This window comes from Taudactylus pleione, unplaced genomic scaffold, assembly GCF_031769625.1.
Source record: "Taudactylus pleione unplaced genomic scaffold, aTauple2 ptg000393l, whole genome shotgun sequence".
NCBI classification, from domain to species: Eukaryota; Metazoa; Chordata; class Amphibia; order Anura; family Myobatrachidae; genus Taudactylus; species Taudactylus pleione.
Window position 1 is genome coordinate 2,810,933 of NW_028284794.1, and position 18,212 is coordinate 2,829,144.

The following is an 18,212-nucleotide window of genomic DNA, read 5'->3' on the forward strand; positions in this document are numbered from 1 at the left end:
ATGGGATGTGCACACAGTCCTAGCCTTGAGATTGCTTCTTAGAAATAACTAGCCAGTAAGTGAAAGTCTCTAATCTACACATTTCTATACATTTCTTGCAAGTCATGTAGCTGACAGTGAAATAGGTTCATGAATAACATTTAGCACAAAATGGTACAAGATGGCTGCCGATATTACAAGATGGCAGCAAAACATACAGAACATAATGTTAACTTTATCACCGGGGATCTCAGGGGAGGTGGATACCCCCCTCTCCTGAGCACCCCAGGCTTGGTCTGAAGCCCAGGGCTCTTCCCCGCACCCCTTTAGATATGGGTACGGGGGTAATAAAGTGAAAAATAGATGTAAACTATTGTATTTTACAGTGGAACTACAGGTGCCAGCATGCCTGCCCTTTGGTACTTGTGGAACTACCTGCAGGCGGCCGGCACCCGTACCTCCACTGGAAAATAAATAGTTAAATAAAGACATAACACACACACCTTAGATAGTACAAGTTTATTACGCACATACATCAATCACACATACTTACCTGTACCAGCCGGTCTGTCCTCTTCTCCATCCAGGGTCTGGGCAAAGCAATAAAATGACTTACCCGAACCAAGCCGAACATGTGTAAGTATATGGTGTTACATATACTTACACTACGCGAAATAACAGATGGCCGAAATCATCTGTAATTTCTCACGGGCCGCTAGCCAATCAGCGGCCACTTTACATATAGTGGCCACTCATTGGCTGGTTCCAGGTGGGTCCCCTGAGTACTGAATTGATTCCCACTATGACTCCATGACTCCTAGCTTCAGCAAGATGTACAATCCATGCCCCAGTTATCTGTCCTACGCAGCCTGTGGTTTGGTACTTATGCTATGGCACTCCACTGTGTATTGTATTAAAATGCCCTGTTAATGTGAAATGTTTTGTATGTTTACTCATCATGATCCACGTACATTTTGTGATGCTTACAAATAAAAGTTAATGATAATAATAGCAATAGCTACAGATATGCCTGGCTACAACCTTGCCATTGGCGCAGCTGATTGTGCCACGCATAGCACGAGACGCGCACCTGAGATCAGATACATGCACTGCATACGCGACCGCGCCTCCATAGAAATGCATGGCGCGATCACAGTGGTGCCATAGCATGCCGTATGGTACGCAGGCGCAGGGAATCGCATGGCATGATGCGTGCGCACGTTTGTGGCGCGATCAGCCACAATGTAACTGGGCGCATCTGTATCACTTTACTGCCATTGTCCTTGCTGTGACAGGCTCCTAGCAGAGCTGCCGTCCCGCCAAAGCTTTTTGAATATACAGGAACAAAACAAATATTTTTTTGTGACAATATTAAGCAATAAGGAGTGATACTTTTTGAGCCCTATTGCCATCAACAATAAATAAAAGTCTAGGGGGTATATTTACTAAAGTGAGAGTTTTTAGAAGTGCAGATGTTGTCCATAGCAACCAATCAGATTCTAGCTATTATCTTAGAGAAGGTGCTAGTTAAATGTTAAGTAGAATCTGATTGGTTGCTATGGGCAACATCTCCACTTCTAAAAACTCTCACTTTAGTAAATGTATCCCTAAGTATTCAAAATATCTAGGAGACCACATTATATAAAAAAAACATTATTAATCATATATTTCCAATCAGAGCTTTGACAAACAGTATAATAAAACACATTATTATTATTATTATTATTATTATTATTAGGGATGTGCATCTGACCATTTTTGTTGGATTTGGCTCTGATTCGTCGTCCGGCTTTGGACTTGGATTTGGATTTGCCAAACCTGCTGCGACTGGCTTAGGATTTGGATTTTTCCAGAAATTGACAAAAAAGGTTAAATCACATAATTTGGGCTTTTTTTTGTTCCTAGAGTATTATTAACCTCAATAACATTATTTTCCATTCATTTACAGTCAATTTGGACCACCTCAAAGCTTATAATATTGTTTTCACCATTATTGGCCAAAGGTTGCATTGAGCTGACTGGTTACTAAGCGACAGTGCTTGTATACACAGAGGGCTTATGCCCAAGAAGTCACAGTGCTTGTATACAGTGGGCTAAGGCCCAAGCAGTCATGGAGCTTGTATACACAGAGGTCTTATGCCCAAGAAGTCACAGAGCTTGTATACACAGAGGGCTAAGGCCCAAGCAGTCATGGAGCTTGTATACACAGAGGTCTTATGCCCAAGAAGTCACAGAGCTTGTATACACAGAGGGCTAAGGCCCACAAAGTCATGGTGCTTGTATACATAGAGGGCTAAGGCCCACAAAGTCATGGTGCTTGTATACACAGAGGGCTAAGGCCCAAGCAGTCATGGTGCTTGTATACACAGAGGGTTAAGGCCCACAAAGTCATGGTGCTTGTATACACAGAGGGCTAAGGCCCATGGAGTCACAGTGCTTGTATTTTATAAACAGAGGGTTAAGGCCCACAGTCACAGTGTTTGTATACACAGTGGGGTACAGCACCAAAACATTTTTTTTTTTTTCTTTTTAAACATTTACCTTTTTTTGTTGTTTTTTACATACAGCCACTTGTGAGTCTCGACATTTTAATCAGTATAGCGCAGCATACATCAGCGTGCAGTCAGTGCCGTCTATACTGTCCCTTTGCCAGCACAGCCAGTCCCTGTACACAGCCAGCAGTAATATATAAGCAGAGCATTGCGCAGCTTGCGGAGCGTGTAGTGATTGGCGCTGAGTCGTGGGACTCGGCGCCTTACCTAGAGGCGAACTCTCGCCCCTCGTGAGAGTTCAGCACTCTTGAGAGGATCCGACGTCAGGACGATGACGTTCGGCCTCGCAGTGGGGATCCGAGCTGGTGGGGACACCCAAGCCTCAGCTCAGGTGGACTCGGATCCCCGATGTTATTGTTATTATTATTATTATTATTATTATTACCTTAATGTTGTACTGGACGTGTTTTGATATCAGGGACATTTCAATGAGAAACAATTTAGTCTATTGTTGTGCAATATACACCTTTGGTGTACAATATGGTTCCTCAAGGTCAATTATCTTCTACTTTTTATTTGCTGAAATGTGCCTAATTCTCCACCGAACTCATTCCTGGGGGCACAACTGTGTTCCAGTTATCACAACAGCTACTGGAAAATCACTCTACAGCTACATTTGCAGCATTGGCCGATCTGCCAAAAAGCGGGTTGGAATGGTGAAAATACCACTTCAAGGTCCCGCCTGCTGCTGCTCCTATAGGAACAAACCTTTCATTCATCAGTTCCTAAGTGTAGCATAGTTATATAATACTACTGTCTGGGCTTGCATCTTCAATTGCTTTCCACTACATCTACTGTAGGGGGCATAATTTACTAAACATCGGATTATCAAAACCGCAGGCGATTGATGGCTTTGACTGATGGATTTTCAATGATAATGAATGCTAAACAGGCTTGATTTAGCATTGATTATTGGCTTTGATAAGTCAACACTTAGTAAATCTGCCCTCCTTTGTGTATTTGCTCTAAAGTAGGTTTATGACATCACAAAGCAGCGCTAATTGTGAATTTTTCCACTTTTCTAAATGACCTTTTGACCTTCTGTTCCAGGTTTGGATTTTTGCTACAAAATGTCCACCTAGAAAGAACCAAAATTTGTGGGACCACAATCTACTAGTTTACTAAGAACTAGTAAAATGCCTCATTCTTCAGTCTTGTCCCTACTGTAGTTCTTAGTAATGTTGTTCAGTTGCATTGTCATGTACATTACTTTTTAGTCTATAAAATGGATGCTTGTCCTATGTCTAGGCAGATGAACCTTCTGTGACAAGAATCATATAGACCGGGTAAAATCCATCAGCAGATTTATTTCTCACCACAAGCAGGTATACAGGATATGGCAGTTTTCACAGGCAAGATGTTACACAAAGTCTTCCAAGCAGCAATATATTTCTTCAGTGGACACGCAGGTCCAGGACCCCTAACACTAGTCACCCCTGGGCCTATAACCTGGGCGACTACCTCACCATCAGTATCAGTTTCCTCACTGTCTCTGCAGCTCTTAAATCAGCCTCACACAGGTGTCTGTAATCAGCTGCCTTTCCAGACTCTGATTGAGGCAACACCTGAACTGGACATTTCACATTCCTAATGCCTTTGCTCTGCCAAACCTGGGAGATCTGGACATTCCACATTCACTTCATGTGGAACTATGCTGACCCTGTCACACTTCATAATCATAGTACACATCTACATGAACAGGTACAATTTAATATTTCATGATTTCAAAGGCACAGTGCAAAAAAATATATAACCACTGACATATGAATTAACTCATACTCATTAATTTATTTGCCATGACCATTTCCACTAATTATGTATATGGAGCTCCTACACTCTATCTCCAATGCAATTTATGTTTGTTTTTAAAGAGTATGCATTACCTAGGTATTAGACTTCTGGGTGTTCCCTTTGCCCAGGAGGTTCTCACGAGTGTTGAGATCAGCTCTAAATAATATAATATAGCACTTAGGAAAGAAAAAAGAACTTAGGATCCCAGCACTAGAAGAAATAATTCCAAACACCTCGACGGCCACCATGAACTTGCCCCGAGTGCTGAGATAAGCGGGGATGAAGGAGATCCAGACACTCAAGAAGATCAACATGGAGAAGGTGATCCACTTGGCTTCGTTGAAGCTGTCTGGCAAGTTCCTGGCCAGGAACGCAACAAGGAAACTGACACAGGCTAGAAAGGCCATGTATCCCAGCATCCACCAGAGCAGGGTGGCTGAGCATTCATTGCATTGATAGATGATGACACCAGGCATTATGTTGTTGTTCTTCTCTGGGAACGGAGGACAGGACAGAATCCAGTAGACAGAAATAAAAAGCTGGATGAAGGTGCAGATGGAGACATTCAAAGCAGGAACCTTTGGTCCCAGCCATTTTCTCATGTTGCTTCCTGGTTTAGTTGCCCGGAAAGCTATGACAACCATAAGAGTTTTAGCAAAGATGCACGAAACGCAAAGAACAAATATAACGCCAAAAGCTCCTTGACGGAAGAGACAGGTGAATTTTTGAGGTTCTCCAATGAAAAGTAGAGAGCAGAGGAAACTTAAACCTAGTGAGGCAAGGAGTAAATAGGTGAGATCACTATTATTGGCTTTGACAATGGCTGTGTCTTTGTACTTTACAAAGACACACAAGATACTTGTAGTGGTAAAGAAGCAGAAGATAGAGGTAGAAGTCAAGGTTATTCCAAGGGGTTCCCAGTAGGACAGGAACTCTATGGCCTTAGGGATGCACTTTGTTTTATTTTCATTGGGCCATGTGTCGGGGCTACATAGAACACAGTTGCTGGAATCTGGAAGACAAAATAGATATTGCTCAGAGTTCATTTTATTCAAGCTACAGATAGCCTACTGTAAAAATACTTCTCAGAAGATGTCCTTATATTTCACCAGGTTCAACCTTAAAAATAGCAGAGCCAACATTCATCTCAATTGTAAACTGTCACAGGCAGTGTCCATTCTATCTTATGTGTCTTGTCCTGCCTACCTTGTACAGCCCTAATATCATACCTTATGATGTACCGTATCTTCTGCTTGTACGGCCCTGATGCCATATCTTCTGCAGGATCTTCTGCTGTTTGTTCACTCACATGCATATAATTCATACTTGTATTTCTACTACTGTAGCTGTAATTGCTTGCTCATGTGCTATTTATTATAAAGGTTAGTATGCTTATACCTATTCATATACCCACTAACATGTCCATTGTAGTCATATGATTTTTATGTATTTCACATCTATAAGAATGTCTGTGGCAAAATCTGTGGCACTTTAAAAATAAATGATGAATATAATGATCACGCCTGTGAAATACAGCTATTTGAAGTCTTACTGAGTAATAGTTGCCTAACTGAAATTTTTTATATATTCCGCACTTGAAAAACAAATCTAAAGGCTCACATGGAGACCTTTGTGGATACTAGAATCAAGGAATAAAGAGGATCCTCTTACCATTATATGTACAAATAAGGCCACAGACATTGGTGTTGGCCAACATTTTTCTCTTGTGTGTGTACAGGGAAAATGCTGTTTTATGTCTTTCAAGAAACATTTCTGTTACATTCAGGAAGGTGCAAATGGAAGAAAAAGTCAAAATATCTAGATTTAAGGAAAGGCAACATATCCTAAGGCTAGTGGTGGCTTCTGCAAGCCACCTCCTTTCTTCTAAGCAGGTTTCGTTCGTAATTTAACGCAGAACTAATAGTGCCAAGAACAGTACATTTTGCACTTATTATAAGTGTAATTTTATGTTTTGAAGTTAAACCCACAAAATATACCCCTATATCTAGGAGTTACACAGAGGATGGGTCGCACCTTAGGATCAGCCACAAACTACTTTTTATTTACTTGCACAAGTTGCAGAATGTTCTTATTTTGCATCTTTTTTGTTTTGATAGAAGATATGAATGAGGTAGAAGTTGGGTTCGTCAAGCTCTAGATCAGTGGGAGGTGAGGTGGGAGCACAAAAAAGTGACCCATTAGAAAATGGGGTAAACATGAAAAATCAGTAGATATACCTATTTGGTTGGAAATTTCCCCCTCTGAACATGGAATGCAGCCAAAACAACAAATGGGTTGTCCCTTCAGAGAAGCCTTCCGAAATCCAGGCGAGCAGCTGTTACTACACACGGAGATAGGGATCTGGAGATGGAAATCAGATCTATCATTTATCAGTCATCATCTACCATGTCAGAGGCTAAATTGTCCTCCATGTTTTATATTTCTCTGCATCTGATGGACATCATACCTCTTGGACTCCAGTGATCCACTTGATGGCAGTAATATTGATGTTCAACTCATTCTCTTGGTGCTCAAGTATTTTGTAGTGTCCGACCTTCACAAACGCAATGGTGCCATCTGAGTTCCACTGCCAGTTCAGAAGATCATAGTTGGTGGGTGGGTTTCCATTGGAATCGAAGAACATTTCTTCTCCCATCCGATTTTTGAAGTAGACACTCTTCAGATGGTGAAAGATCTACAAGAACAATGAATAAGTTGTATATTGTCATCTTTCTCACGTCCCACCACTAAGATATGGAGAAAAGCATAGGGGGAATTCACCCGAGTCCATAAGACAATACAGAGATACAGTATAAAGTCTTTCTTTGGCCAAACTAAACCTTGTTATAGTGATTTAGGCACGCAAAGAGATGAATAAAAAAACATAATCTAGAGGTACAGTATATGGTAATCCTCCATGATCTATCCAGCCATCATCAAACATGTTTTAAGACAGAACTTGGCAACTTTCCTCTGTCCCCCAACCCTCTAAACAAAAAATAGTTGCAATCTCACCTTGACTCACCTAATAGTTACGCAGTTATATGAGGTAACAACATATGGCTCTTTGTAGATCATCGCCAATATGGCTCCTTTTGTTAATTTTGCATTAAAGTGCAAAATAATTACTTAGGAAATCAGACACTTGCTTTTAATTGTCATTATTTGAACTAGACGGATAAAAGCTTAATGCTGGTTGGTTACTGTAGTTCAGTGAGAATATTGCATCTAAATCATACATGCCAACTCTACTGCAATTTTCAGCAAACCTCTATGACAGGAGATACAGTATGGCTGCTCATTAAGGCACAATTACTCTATCTACAAAATGATGGCCCACTCATGGTGACGTAATATGAATTGCGCAACGGCGAAAGCCTTTGATAACTCATATGCAGTAAGGCAAGTCACGCCATTGAGAATCAGTGGGTGTGGCATGATGATGCAATTCTCGCCACCCCGATTTTAAATGTAATTTTGTCTCTACATGGCCATCTGCTGGTCATAAGTGGTAAAACACAAATTGGGTTCTTTGTTGAAGTTTTTGGGGTTTTCATAGCTGCTGATTTGCAGAGGTTTTGCCTGAGGAATTTATAATAGCCATAATAAAAAATGCATTGGTTTTCTGACTATAAGTTGAGGATTTTTTTTTAATTTGCAATAATGTCTTACAATTTTCCTAATAACCCCTTAAGACTTGTATTTGGTGAAAATTGTGTCACAAATTATTTCAAATAAATGGTAAAAGGGGCTGAAGAGGGAAAGGTGACAACAAATGCACACATACGCCAGCTGCACTGATAGGTAAGCACCAGACACGTGCGGAAGCCAGTGTTAGCGCTAGTGCCACTACCACTCACTAGCCCCCCCTTGGGTTGAGACACTCTCCTGCCCCAGACAGTGCTCCCCAACCACATCCTGCACCACATATACTGTATCTGCTGACTATGACGCCTTTATGCCCCACCATACCAATCAAACAAAATCAAAGAAAAATTGATTTTACCCGCTACAAATGCATTTATTAATCTCAACCAAATACAAAACTAATCTATTTAGCAATGGCCCTCATTCAGAGCCACTCGCTATTTGCGGTCGTTCGTTCTAAAACAAGGGGTGGCTATTCAAATGAACCGTTCGCTGTTTGAGGTCTGTTCACGCCTGTATGTCTGAACGAGCGAACAAAACTTGCGTTCGTTTTTTGAAAAAATACGCCCCCTGGCCGCTCGCATCCTACGTCATGTCCGCTATTTATTAGATTAATCGAGTACATCAACCAGGGTATGAACTGCTCGCTATTCTTGGGGCTGGTGTTTGCTACCACAATTTTGCGAGCTGTTCTGGCTCTAAAATAACCCAGTGACGTGGTCAATGACGCTGCTGTTTTAAATATGCACACCCATAAAACGCCCGTTTTGACCTTTAAGCACGCCTGCGATCGGATCTCCACCCCCCGTTTTCAAGCACCTTCCCCTGTTACCACCCACATACGCCTCTTTCTGTCACTCAAATTATCAGGCATTCGCTATTTTGCGAGCACATGAATTTCGGCCGCACTGAGTTGTTCGCGCATGCGTATAACGATCCGTATGCATGCGCAGTTGGGCAAACATCGCTCGGAGCGAACGAGCAGCGACTTGCGTCCGGCTCTGAATCAGGGCCAATGTCCCTAATATATTTCAGTTTACGATTCTCACTTCTTGATTTAATTGCTTAATTTGTATAACATTTCCTATAGAACACCTGCTTTTTTTAATATGTAGTTTAATTCTTCCAGCAACATAAAACTATATTTGTTGAAACCAGAAGAAGCAGCTAAGAGAGAGCTTCTCCAACCAGCAAAGCCACAGAAATCTCTCTGTGTCCTCCTCATGTTACATTTGCATAGTTGGGAATATTTACTAAAGTGCAGGATTTTAGAAGTGGATTCTAGCTATTATCTTCTAGAAAGTGCTAGATAAATGATACGTGGAATCTGATTGGTTGCAATGGGCAACATCTACACTTATAAAAATTTGCACTTTAGTAAATATACGCCTAGATGTTGGGTGTCTAGGCTGTCCTACATGGGAATCGGTATGATTTACCGCCGGCTGCATGGTTCAAATCCCGACAGCGGCTGCCCGACAGCGGAGGAAATCCCGATCGTCCTAAGGTAAGTATAAACTAATCTAATTCCCCCCCTAACCTTAACCCTCCCTATGGGGTGCCTAACCCTAACCTCCCCCCCAAGTGCCTAAACCTAACCCCCTCTTCCCCGCCACCTAAACCTAAGTGCCCCGAGGGGTGCCTAACCCTAACCTCCCCCCTCGGGGGTGCCTAACCTTCCCTCCTCCTAGCCTAACCCTAACCTCCAGGGGGGTGCCTAACTCTAACCCTCCCTTCCCCTAGCCTAAACCTGAGGTGCCTAACACTAAGTCCCCCACCCCTCGGGAACCCTAAACCTAACCCTGCCCCCCGCGGCTGTCCGCACCCGGCACCCGGCTTACCTTTGTTCCGTATGCCGGGTGTCGGGCTCCCGGCGTAGGTCTAAAAACAGGTCTAGGGATATCGATGCCTGTCATTAGTGCCTTGCTGGGAATAAGCAGGCAGGAAGCCGGCGGTTGGGATTACGTCTGTCGGCTTCCCGACTGATTCCCCCTACATGTAATACTATCGTAAAGAATGGTTTGCCCATATCCAAGGCTAATTGTCCCAGGATGCAAGGAGAGAATCTCATCTCAGGTGACTCCATCATAGGAACAAACCTGGTAGGCTCTTACCTGGACCCCAACATGCCGCTGATCACCTCCCCCACTCCCTACTGTTTTTCTAAGAAAATTAATCACTTCATTGAGATGACAAGTACATATTCCAATGCTACTAAACAAAACAAAACTAAAATGGAAGATGCTCAAACAATTAATAAGTAAGAGCAGGTTGAAAGGGGATGTGGTTAACTTACCGCCGCCTGGAATGCCACCCGTCGGAATCCTGACGGAAGTCTGACCTGGTACTAAAGATAGGTGTCTAAATCCCGATGCCAATCTTTAGCCAGATGCAGAAATCCCAAAAGCCGGCATCCCAAACGAAGGTAAGTGGGGACTGTTAGCTGGTAGCCGCAAGGGGGAGGGTTCATTTTAGGCACCCCCGGGGAGACTTAGGGTTAGGCCCCCCCCGTGTTGGTTTAGGCTAGGGTATAGGAAGGGTGGGTTAGGGTTAGGCACCACTGGGGGGAGGTCAGGGTTAAGCAACCCCCCAGGAGGGTTCAGTCTAGGGTGCGAGAAGGAGGGGTTAGGCACCACTGGGGGGAGGTTAGGGTTAGGCACCACCAGGGGAGGTTAGGGTTAGGCACCCCCCTGGGGGGTTTCGGTTTAGAGTGCGGGAAGGGGGGATTAGGGTTATGCACCAAAAGGGGAAGGTCAGGGTTAGGCACCCCCCTGGGAGGGTTAGCTTTAGGGTGCGGGAAGGGGGGGTTAGGGTTAGTCCCCCCAATTTAGGGTTAGGCACCACCAAGGGGCTGATTAGGGTATTCACCACTAAGGGAGGGTTAGGGGGGGAAGGGGGGAGAATTAGGGTATTTACCAGCCCCAGTCGGGATCTCCACTGTTTGGGCTTCCGGTGACGGTATTACGTCTGCCGAGGAACACATCCGGTGGCGTTACATACCGATTCCGGTTGAAAGGAAAGGGTTATGCAGCAAATCCTTCAGTACACTGCTAACATCCAGTAAATTACTACATGTTATTTTTATATAAAATATCAATTCAAGATAAGCGTTTGCCACATGTTCCGCTAACAAGATGGTTCATAAACGCTAAACAATGAGAGTCCCATATTGCTTCATATATTAATGTGTTTTTAAACTGGAGCAAAGTTATCCGGAGGAACCAGAACAAAATGCAGAAAGTACTAAGACAGCACTCATTAGCAGCTCCTGATCCCATTCAGGCCTCACTGTTTAGGGTTAGGACCATTCCATACCTACCAACATTAGAGGGGAGCATCTCGGGACAGGGAGTGCAACCATGTTTGGGGTCCAGGGTTTGCATAGCGCTACCACCGCCATTCAACTGCCAGACATACCGGTGGCAGGTTATTGCTATACAGTAGGGAATGGACAGACTTCCCTAGTTGCCCAGCAGCAGGACAGAGGGCCTGATTCAGAGATGGACGCAATGGCAAATATGCGCGGTAATCGAGCGACTGCTTGCCATCAGGCATGGGTATAAGCCACACTGCTCGTGCACAGCGGTCGCACTGCGATTACGGATGCGCAGAGGAACCCATCGCAAAGTGAGTAACAGGCTGTCAATAGTTTGGGGGTGGTAATGGGGAGTGGTCGGAAAAACGCAGGCCTGTCTGACAGTCTGAACGCCGTTCCATGGGCATAAATAACTTAGCCCATGCGATCTTCTGCACAGCTCTGCGTGTCAGGAGAGCTGCCAAGGCTGCAGCCGGTAAGACCTGCTGTAAAGGTCAGATGGCCGCTCGATGTGTGCCGATGTTACAGATATTTACGCAGATAAGTGCCGTGGTGGGCATGTGAGAAGGCAGCGGTGCGCTTTGGCACGCATTAGCATCATTTTGCCGGTGTGATCACATTAGCGCCCATTTCTGAATCAGGCCCAGAACCCTCAAATTGGGACTCTGTACTGATGCATGTGATTTATGACCAGGGCCGGCTCCAGGGGTCGGAGCACCCTGTGCCGGCTCTCTGAAATGCGGCCGAAAATGAGGGCGTGGTCTAATTACCATAGGTCATGCCTCCTCAGTGACGTTATTTGGAGGCGTGCCCGCACGGCACGCCTCCAAACAATGTCAGGCTGGGGGGGAGCCTCACTAGCTGGGCTTCCCCCAGCCCTCTCCCATCACTGAATGGATGTCGCGTGCATGCGCGCAACATCCATTCAGACTCCGGGGTCCGGCACCTCTGCACAGCTGTGGCTGTGGGGGTCCCCAACCGCCCGATTTGACCACCCACGGTCCACTTTGACCCACGGGTGGAACAATGGGATAGTACTGTCCTGCTGAAATCTGGATCCTGGGGAGGGGTGCGCCCTCTATGGGTGGCGCCCCTGTGTGACCGCACTGGTTAAACACCCCTAGAGCTGGCCCTGTTTATGACCATACTATCAGGACCAGCAATGTGATGAGCTTCATTGCTTATCATATATTGCCAAATACAAATGAAACAGCCAGTCAACTGACCCAATCCCCCTTCATCTCTACTATGACCCATGCCCTGCCGAAATTTAACGTGGAGCCTTGGCCCATAGCACTCAATTAGTATGTTTCTGTACAAATCCTGGCACACCATGTATGCAATGCAGTAAGTCTGCCTGGGGGAGGAGGAGAACACAGGAGGTATAGGTGGGGGTGGGCTGGAGTCACACATACAAATGAAATATGCAGTATGCACCCAGCCTACCTCACAAGGGTGCTACCTACCGTATCCCTGATGGTGGCTGCCTTGTCAATAGCTGGATCTGCAAACTGCCAATTTGCTGTTGACTGGTTATTATATAATTTTGTATTGTATAATTATGTATTATTGGCTGGTTGTTGTCTATGCATTGTTCAATATTGTTTAATATTGTTAAGTGTGCTCTAAATTCTCCCCTATGTAGAGCGCTGAGGACAATTTCTGGTGGATTACAAATATAAGGTAATAGAAAGAGTCTAGCTTAACAAATTATTACAAAAATAGCTGTTCAAGATATCCACGGTCAGTCAATAAACCTAACTTCACCTGTAGATTTGTTTTTGTTTTTTTCACAGTTCCCAAATGTATTTCCATATCAGCTGGCACCACCCGGACTATTACCCAAACCAACATCTACTTAGAAATCTTGCAGAGCCAAAACATATTGAGAAATTAGAAAATGCAATAGAATTGCATTCATTTTGGTGAAATACTCCTTTAGAAGTTTGTAAGGAACAAAGCTACTGTATCTAGTTACATGTAAGCATTATCTAACAGGGACATGATTCTCATCCATTACTGACATCGCTCCTGATAGGTGGATTGGAAAGGAAATGTATTACCTGCCATGGCTTGATGTTGGTGAGGTCCACGCATTTTCCAGGCATGGTGACCTCCTGGTGGAATGCACAGGAGAATATTAGGTTATGGAGGGCATTAGCCACAGCATACACCGCATTATATATTAAATACTGAACCCTGAGATCCAAGTGATTATTGTCATATTTTTTGGCAATCAATCCTTCCAACTTCTCCTCTCCTGTGCACCACACCGTTTCGTTCCCTCGGTCAGCACTCGCATTCGGCCAGCTGCAGCCAATAATAATCTCCCAGAAGGTGTTTATGAAGATGTCCTGAGGGGGTGAAGTGGACGGATGGATGCCCATTAGAAATTCCATAAACCCCGGCATTTCCACTTCATGCAATGAAAAGCCCAGTGTTCCAACCATTGTATGACTAAACCTTGTGATGGAGAGCATTGGAGAGGTTGACCACCCATTACTGGCCAGCCAAATTCGTTCCACATCCTTTCTCTCTAAGAACAGCTCCATTAACTGGTTAATATGTGGATCCCTGGAGAACACTATGACAACCTTGGCTGATGATTGAACAATAATGTTGGCTATAGACTGAATTTTCTTCAGAGAGGTTCCTTGACCAAAAGTCTCATGGTAAGCAATGCACACCCCGATGTTCTGGAGTTCTACTTTGAGGATCTGGGAGCCCAGGATGCCATAATCATTGTTGAGTGAGAGCAATCCAACCCATTTCCAGCCCATGGTGAAGACCAGCTTAGCTAAGGCCCGAGACTGTTTGTCGTCACCAGGAGCAGTGCGGAAAAATGATGGGTATAAGAGGCGATTACTCAGCGAGGCTACAGAGGCGCCATAACTGACCTGCAATGAAATAGGCAAAAACTAGTTTGAATAGAAGAAAGAAATGTAGGGTATGGAAAGTGAAACAAAAGGAAATGCTCAGATAAAGGGAAATTTGGCACAAGAAGAAACACAGAGGGGTGGATGAGTTGAATATTCACCCATTTGCCGAGTTTGCAGAGTGAGTCTTAAAACTTAGTGGATGTAAGATAGCGCAATGCTGAGTTGTATGCATCTCAATCGCTTCCCCCATGACTGAAGAGGTGGAACTGGACTGTATGGAGCATTCCCACAAAGGCAAAGGTCAGCAAAGGTGTATCAACAAATTAAAGTATAGGGTGTGACTAAGTACAGGATAATTACTAGCAGTGAATGATGCACACATACAGTATAGAGGGTTGGACACAAAGTGAGATGCATACAACTAGATTGTGTAGACGCATTTTTGGGGAAACTACATACACCTGATTTTCATTCAACTCTTCACCAGGCCCAGAAATGCAAAATAATCCTTATGATAAATTATTATGAGAAGTCAGTATAGAATGTAATGGAAATTGTGCAAACCATGGAGAATACTGGCACAGAGATACATGAGGAAAAAAGAGATCTAAGAAAATGTGGAAGCGTGGTAAAGCAAAACTGCAAACATTAATTGTAAATTTAAATCAGCAAAGCAAGGACCTTATAATATATTGGTTGTACAGAAATCAAATTATATTACAAAACTTGCAGCGGCTATTGCTTCACTCTAGAGTTCAAAAGAATATACGTAAAATACATTTCCTAATGTGTATTATGCCCATTCAAACTAATTGTCCTTAATGAATAGACATAGCTAAGATGGGAATACTGTATTTGTGGTATTGAACAATAGCTTTATTGTTTTGGCAAAACAATTCACAAATGGTTCCATCATTGATTAAACTAAAAATGTATTTAAAAATATTTTTATGGCATATTTGCCTACTCTTTGTACTTCCCTATAGGAGATGCTGGAGGAGGAGGTACAAGGGGTAAGTGTAAGGGACGACATGATGACATGATTCGTGCCATCATTTGTGCATAGGGTACATGGGCCAGTAATTATTAGAGATGGGCCTGGACCCCTGTGTTTTGGTTTTGGGAAAACCGCCCTCAAATTATATGGTTTTGGCTTTGGCAATACCAACCTCAAGTATTTTGGTTGGGGGTTTGGTTTTGGATTGCTTTAAAATTGATAAAAATAGCAAAAATCGTGTAACTTAGACCTGTTTCCATGCAATTTAAAACAAATCCGGGTTCCGAACTTACAGCAGACCCGAGCCGGGACTCACTTCTACTCCGAACTCTAAAAGTGATCCGAGCTGGGACTCAGGGCCGAATTCAGACCCGGACGCTATTTGCGGACACTCGTTCTTAAAAAGGGCCGGATATTTAAATTGAGTGCTCACTCTTTGCGGTGTGTTGACGCCTCTATGTCTGAGCGAGCATCCGAAAAATGCGCTCGCTATTTTGTAAAGACGCCCCTTTGCCGTTCGCATCACACCTCATCTCCTTTATTTATTAGATTAATTGGGAACATCGAAAGGCATCTGAACTGCTCACAGTGCTTGTGGTAGGATTTACTTCCCGCTATCACCGCGAGCAGTTCAGGCTAAAAGACAACCAAGTGACGTGGTCGATGACGCTCCTTTACTAATTATGCACTCCCATTAAATGCCGTTTTGACCGTTAGGCACGCATGCGTTCGGATCTCCACTCCCCCGTTTTCAAGCACCTTCCCCTGTTACCACCCACAAACGGTACATTCTGTCAATCAAATTAGCAGCCCCTCATTGTTTTACGAGCGCATGATTTCCGACCGCAATGACTGGTTTGCGCATGCACATTGCGAACCATACGCATGCGCAGTTGTGCGAACATTGCTCAGAGCGAACGAGCGGCCGCCTACGAGCAGCTCTGAATCAGGCCCTCACTTCTACTCCGAACTCTAAAAGTGACCCGAGCTGGGACTCAGTTCTACTCCGAACTCTAAAAGTGATCCGAGCTGGGACTCGATACGTCGTGGAACCCTAGGTGTGATAGTTTCTCAGGAAAATGGAACTGAACATCTCTATTAATTATGTGATTTGTGGTAAATAGTAAAGCGGGTAGCATCCAGGGGCTGGTCTATACTTCCATCTATCCAGATGAACTCTCCAAAATTCATGAGTGCCCCAGGCATTTATTGAAGAGTAGGAAATATGTTTTACAGGCACAAAAATAGCTTAGAATATACTTGTTTCATATATTTATTTTATTTTATGTCTAAAAACTTTTCAATAACTTTGTTCTGCAATTCTACTTATGCTTTGATCTGCTGTTGCATTTTCCATATTGTATTTATGCTCTGATACCCTTTTGCTGTTTTCTCCGTATATCTGTGTACTGTGCTGCGTACACTTTGGGACGCCTTAATTGAATGGTAATTAAATTAACACACCTAAAATATATTGTTTAGCCAACATTACAGAAAATGGGCATTTGTTTGCTAAAAGATGTGTACACAGATATTAATTAGTAATTACTCATTTCACTTTCCTACTAAACTAAGAAAGTGAAATACCACAGAAACAACCGCGCCTGTATTCATTATCTGGTTTGTTCTCTTTTAGTTGTGTGACCATAAGCAATAGAGAAAGACGTGTAATTCAATAATGTAGTCTGCACCTGTGGATACCTGTAGACACCCAGTATAGTGGCCATTGCGATAGACAGGAGAGACAGCGGGTCACCGATGATAGTAAGGGGCACTTTCCGATTACACTGGTAGTTCAGACTAGGACGCTCCCTTCCTGTCAGGCAGGTAAGAGTCTCCCAGACAGCACGAGAGACATGTGCACAGGTATCAAAGATGTTGAAGCCCAGGGAGATGTTCGGGAGCAGAAACTCATTGCCATTTATCTCCTTGATGGCATAAACCATTGCTTGGACATAGGTGTAGGATATAGTGCTGAATCTGTGAGAGTTCAGGAGAGACGGGAGACACAAGATACATTCTGAAATAAATACAATACAACATAAATAAAATACTGTTAGCAATCAATGATGATACAAAATGGATGGATGGATGGATGGATGATGGATGGATGGATGGATGGATGGATGGATGGATGGACGGACAGATGGATGGACGGACAGATGGATGGACGGACAGACAGACGGATAGATAGATAGATAGATAAATATGAGATAGATATATAGATATGAGATAGATAGATAGATAGATAGATAGATAGATAGATAGATAGATAGATAGATAGATATGAGGTAGACAGATATGAGATAGATAGATAGATAGATAGATAGATAGATAGATATGAGATAGATAGATAGAGATAGATATGAGATAGATAGATAGATAGATAGATAGATAGATAGATAGATAGAAACATATGAGATAGATAGATAGATATGAGATAGATAGATAGATAGATAGATAGATAGATAGATAGATAGATAGATAGACAGATAGATATGAGATAGACAGATAGATAGATAGATAATAATAATAATAATAATAATAGATAGATAGATAGATAGATAGATAGATAGATAGATAGATAGATAGATAGATATGATATAGATAGATAGAGAGATAGATATGAGATAGATAGATAGATAGATAGATAGATAGAGAGATATATATATGAGATAGATAGATAGATAGATAGATAGATAGATAGATAGATAGATAGATAGATAGATAGATATTAGATAGATAGATATGAGATAGATATGAGATAGATAGATAGATAGATAGATAGATATGAGATAGATTGATAGATAGACTGATATGAGATAGATAGATAGATATGAGATAGATAGATAGATAGATAGATAGATAGATAGATAGATAGATAGATAGATAGATAGATATGAGATAGACATATAGATAGATAATAATAATAATAATAATAATAATAGATAGATATGATATAGATAGATAGAGAGATAGATATGAGACAGATAGATAGATAGATAGATAGATAGATAGATAGATAGATAGATAGATAGATAGATAGATAG

The 18,212-nt window shown here is 42.7% G+C and overlaps 1 protein-coding gene across 1 annotated transcript; it reads right to left on the reverse strand.

The window, feature by feature from the left end:
- Nucleotides 1-4,331: 4,331 nt before the first annotated feature.
- Nucleotides 4,332-17,108, reverse strand: LOC148506854 (extracellular calcium-sensing receptor-like). Its single transcript, XM_088446011.1, has 5 exons — nt 16,854-17,108; nt 13,350-14,183; nt 6,790-7,017; nt 6,560-6,683; nt 4,332-5,334 (listed from the first exon to the last, which is right to left on the reverse strand). Exons 1-5 carry the CDS (start codon nt 17,106-17,108, stop codon nt 4,415-4,417), a joined length of 2,361 nt encoding a protein of 786 aa, XP_088302137.1. The 3' UTR covers nt 4,332-4,414.
- Between the last annotated feature and the right edge of the window lie 1,104 nt (nt 17,109-18,212).

What these genes read in the sequence shown, in the direction of transcription:
- LOC148506854 (XM_088446011.1), bottom strand. Translation starts at nt 17,108, where the DNA reads ATGGTTTATGCCATCAAGGAGATAAATGGCAATGAGTTTCTGCTCCCG. An exon ending in CCAACATCAAGCCATGGCAG is followed by an intron (nt 7,018 to 13,349) that starts GTAATACATTTC and finishes TTGTTCTTGTAG; the next exon opens with ATCTTTCACCATCTGAAGAG. An exon ending in GGAAATTTCCAACCAAATAG is followed by an intron (nt 5,335 to 6,559) that starts GTATATCTACTG and finishes TTTGTCTTCCAG; the next exon opens with ATTCCAGCAACTGTGTTCTA.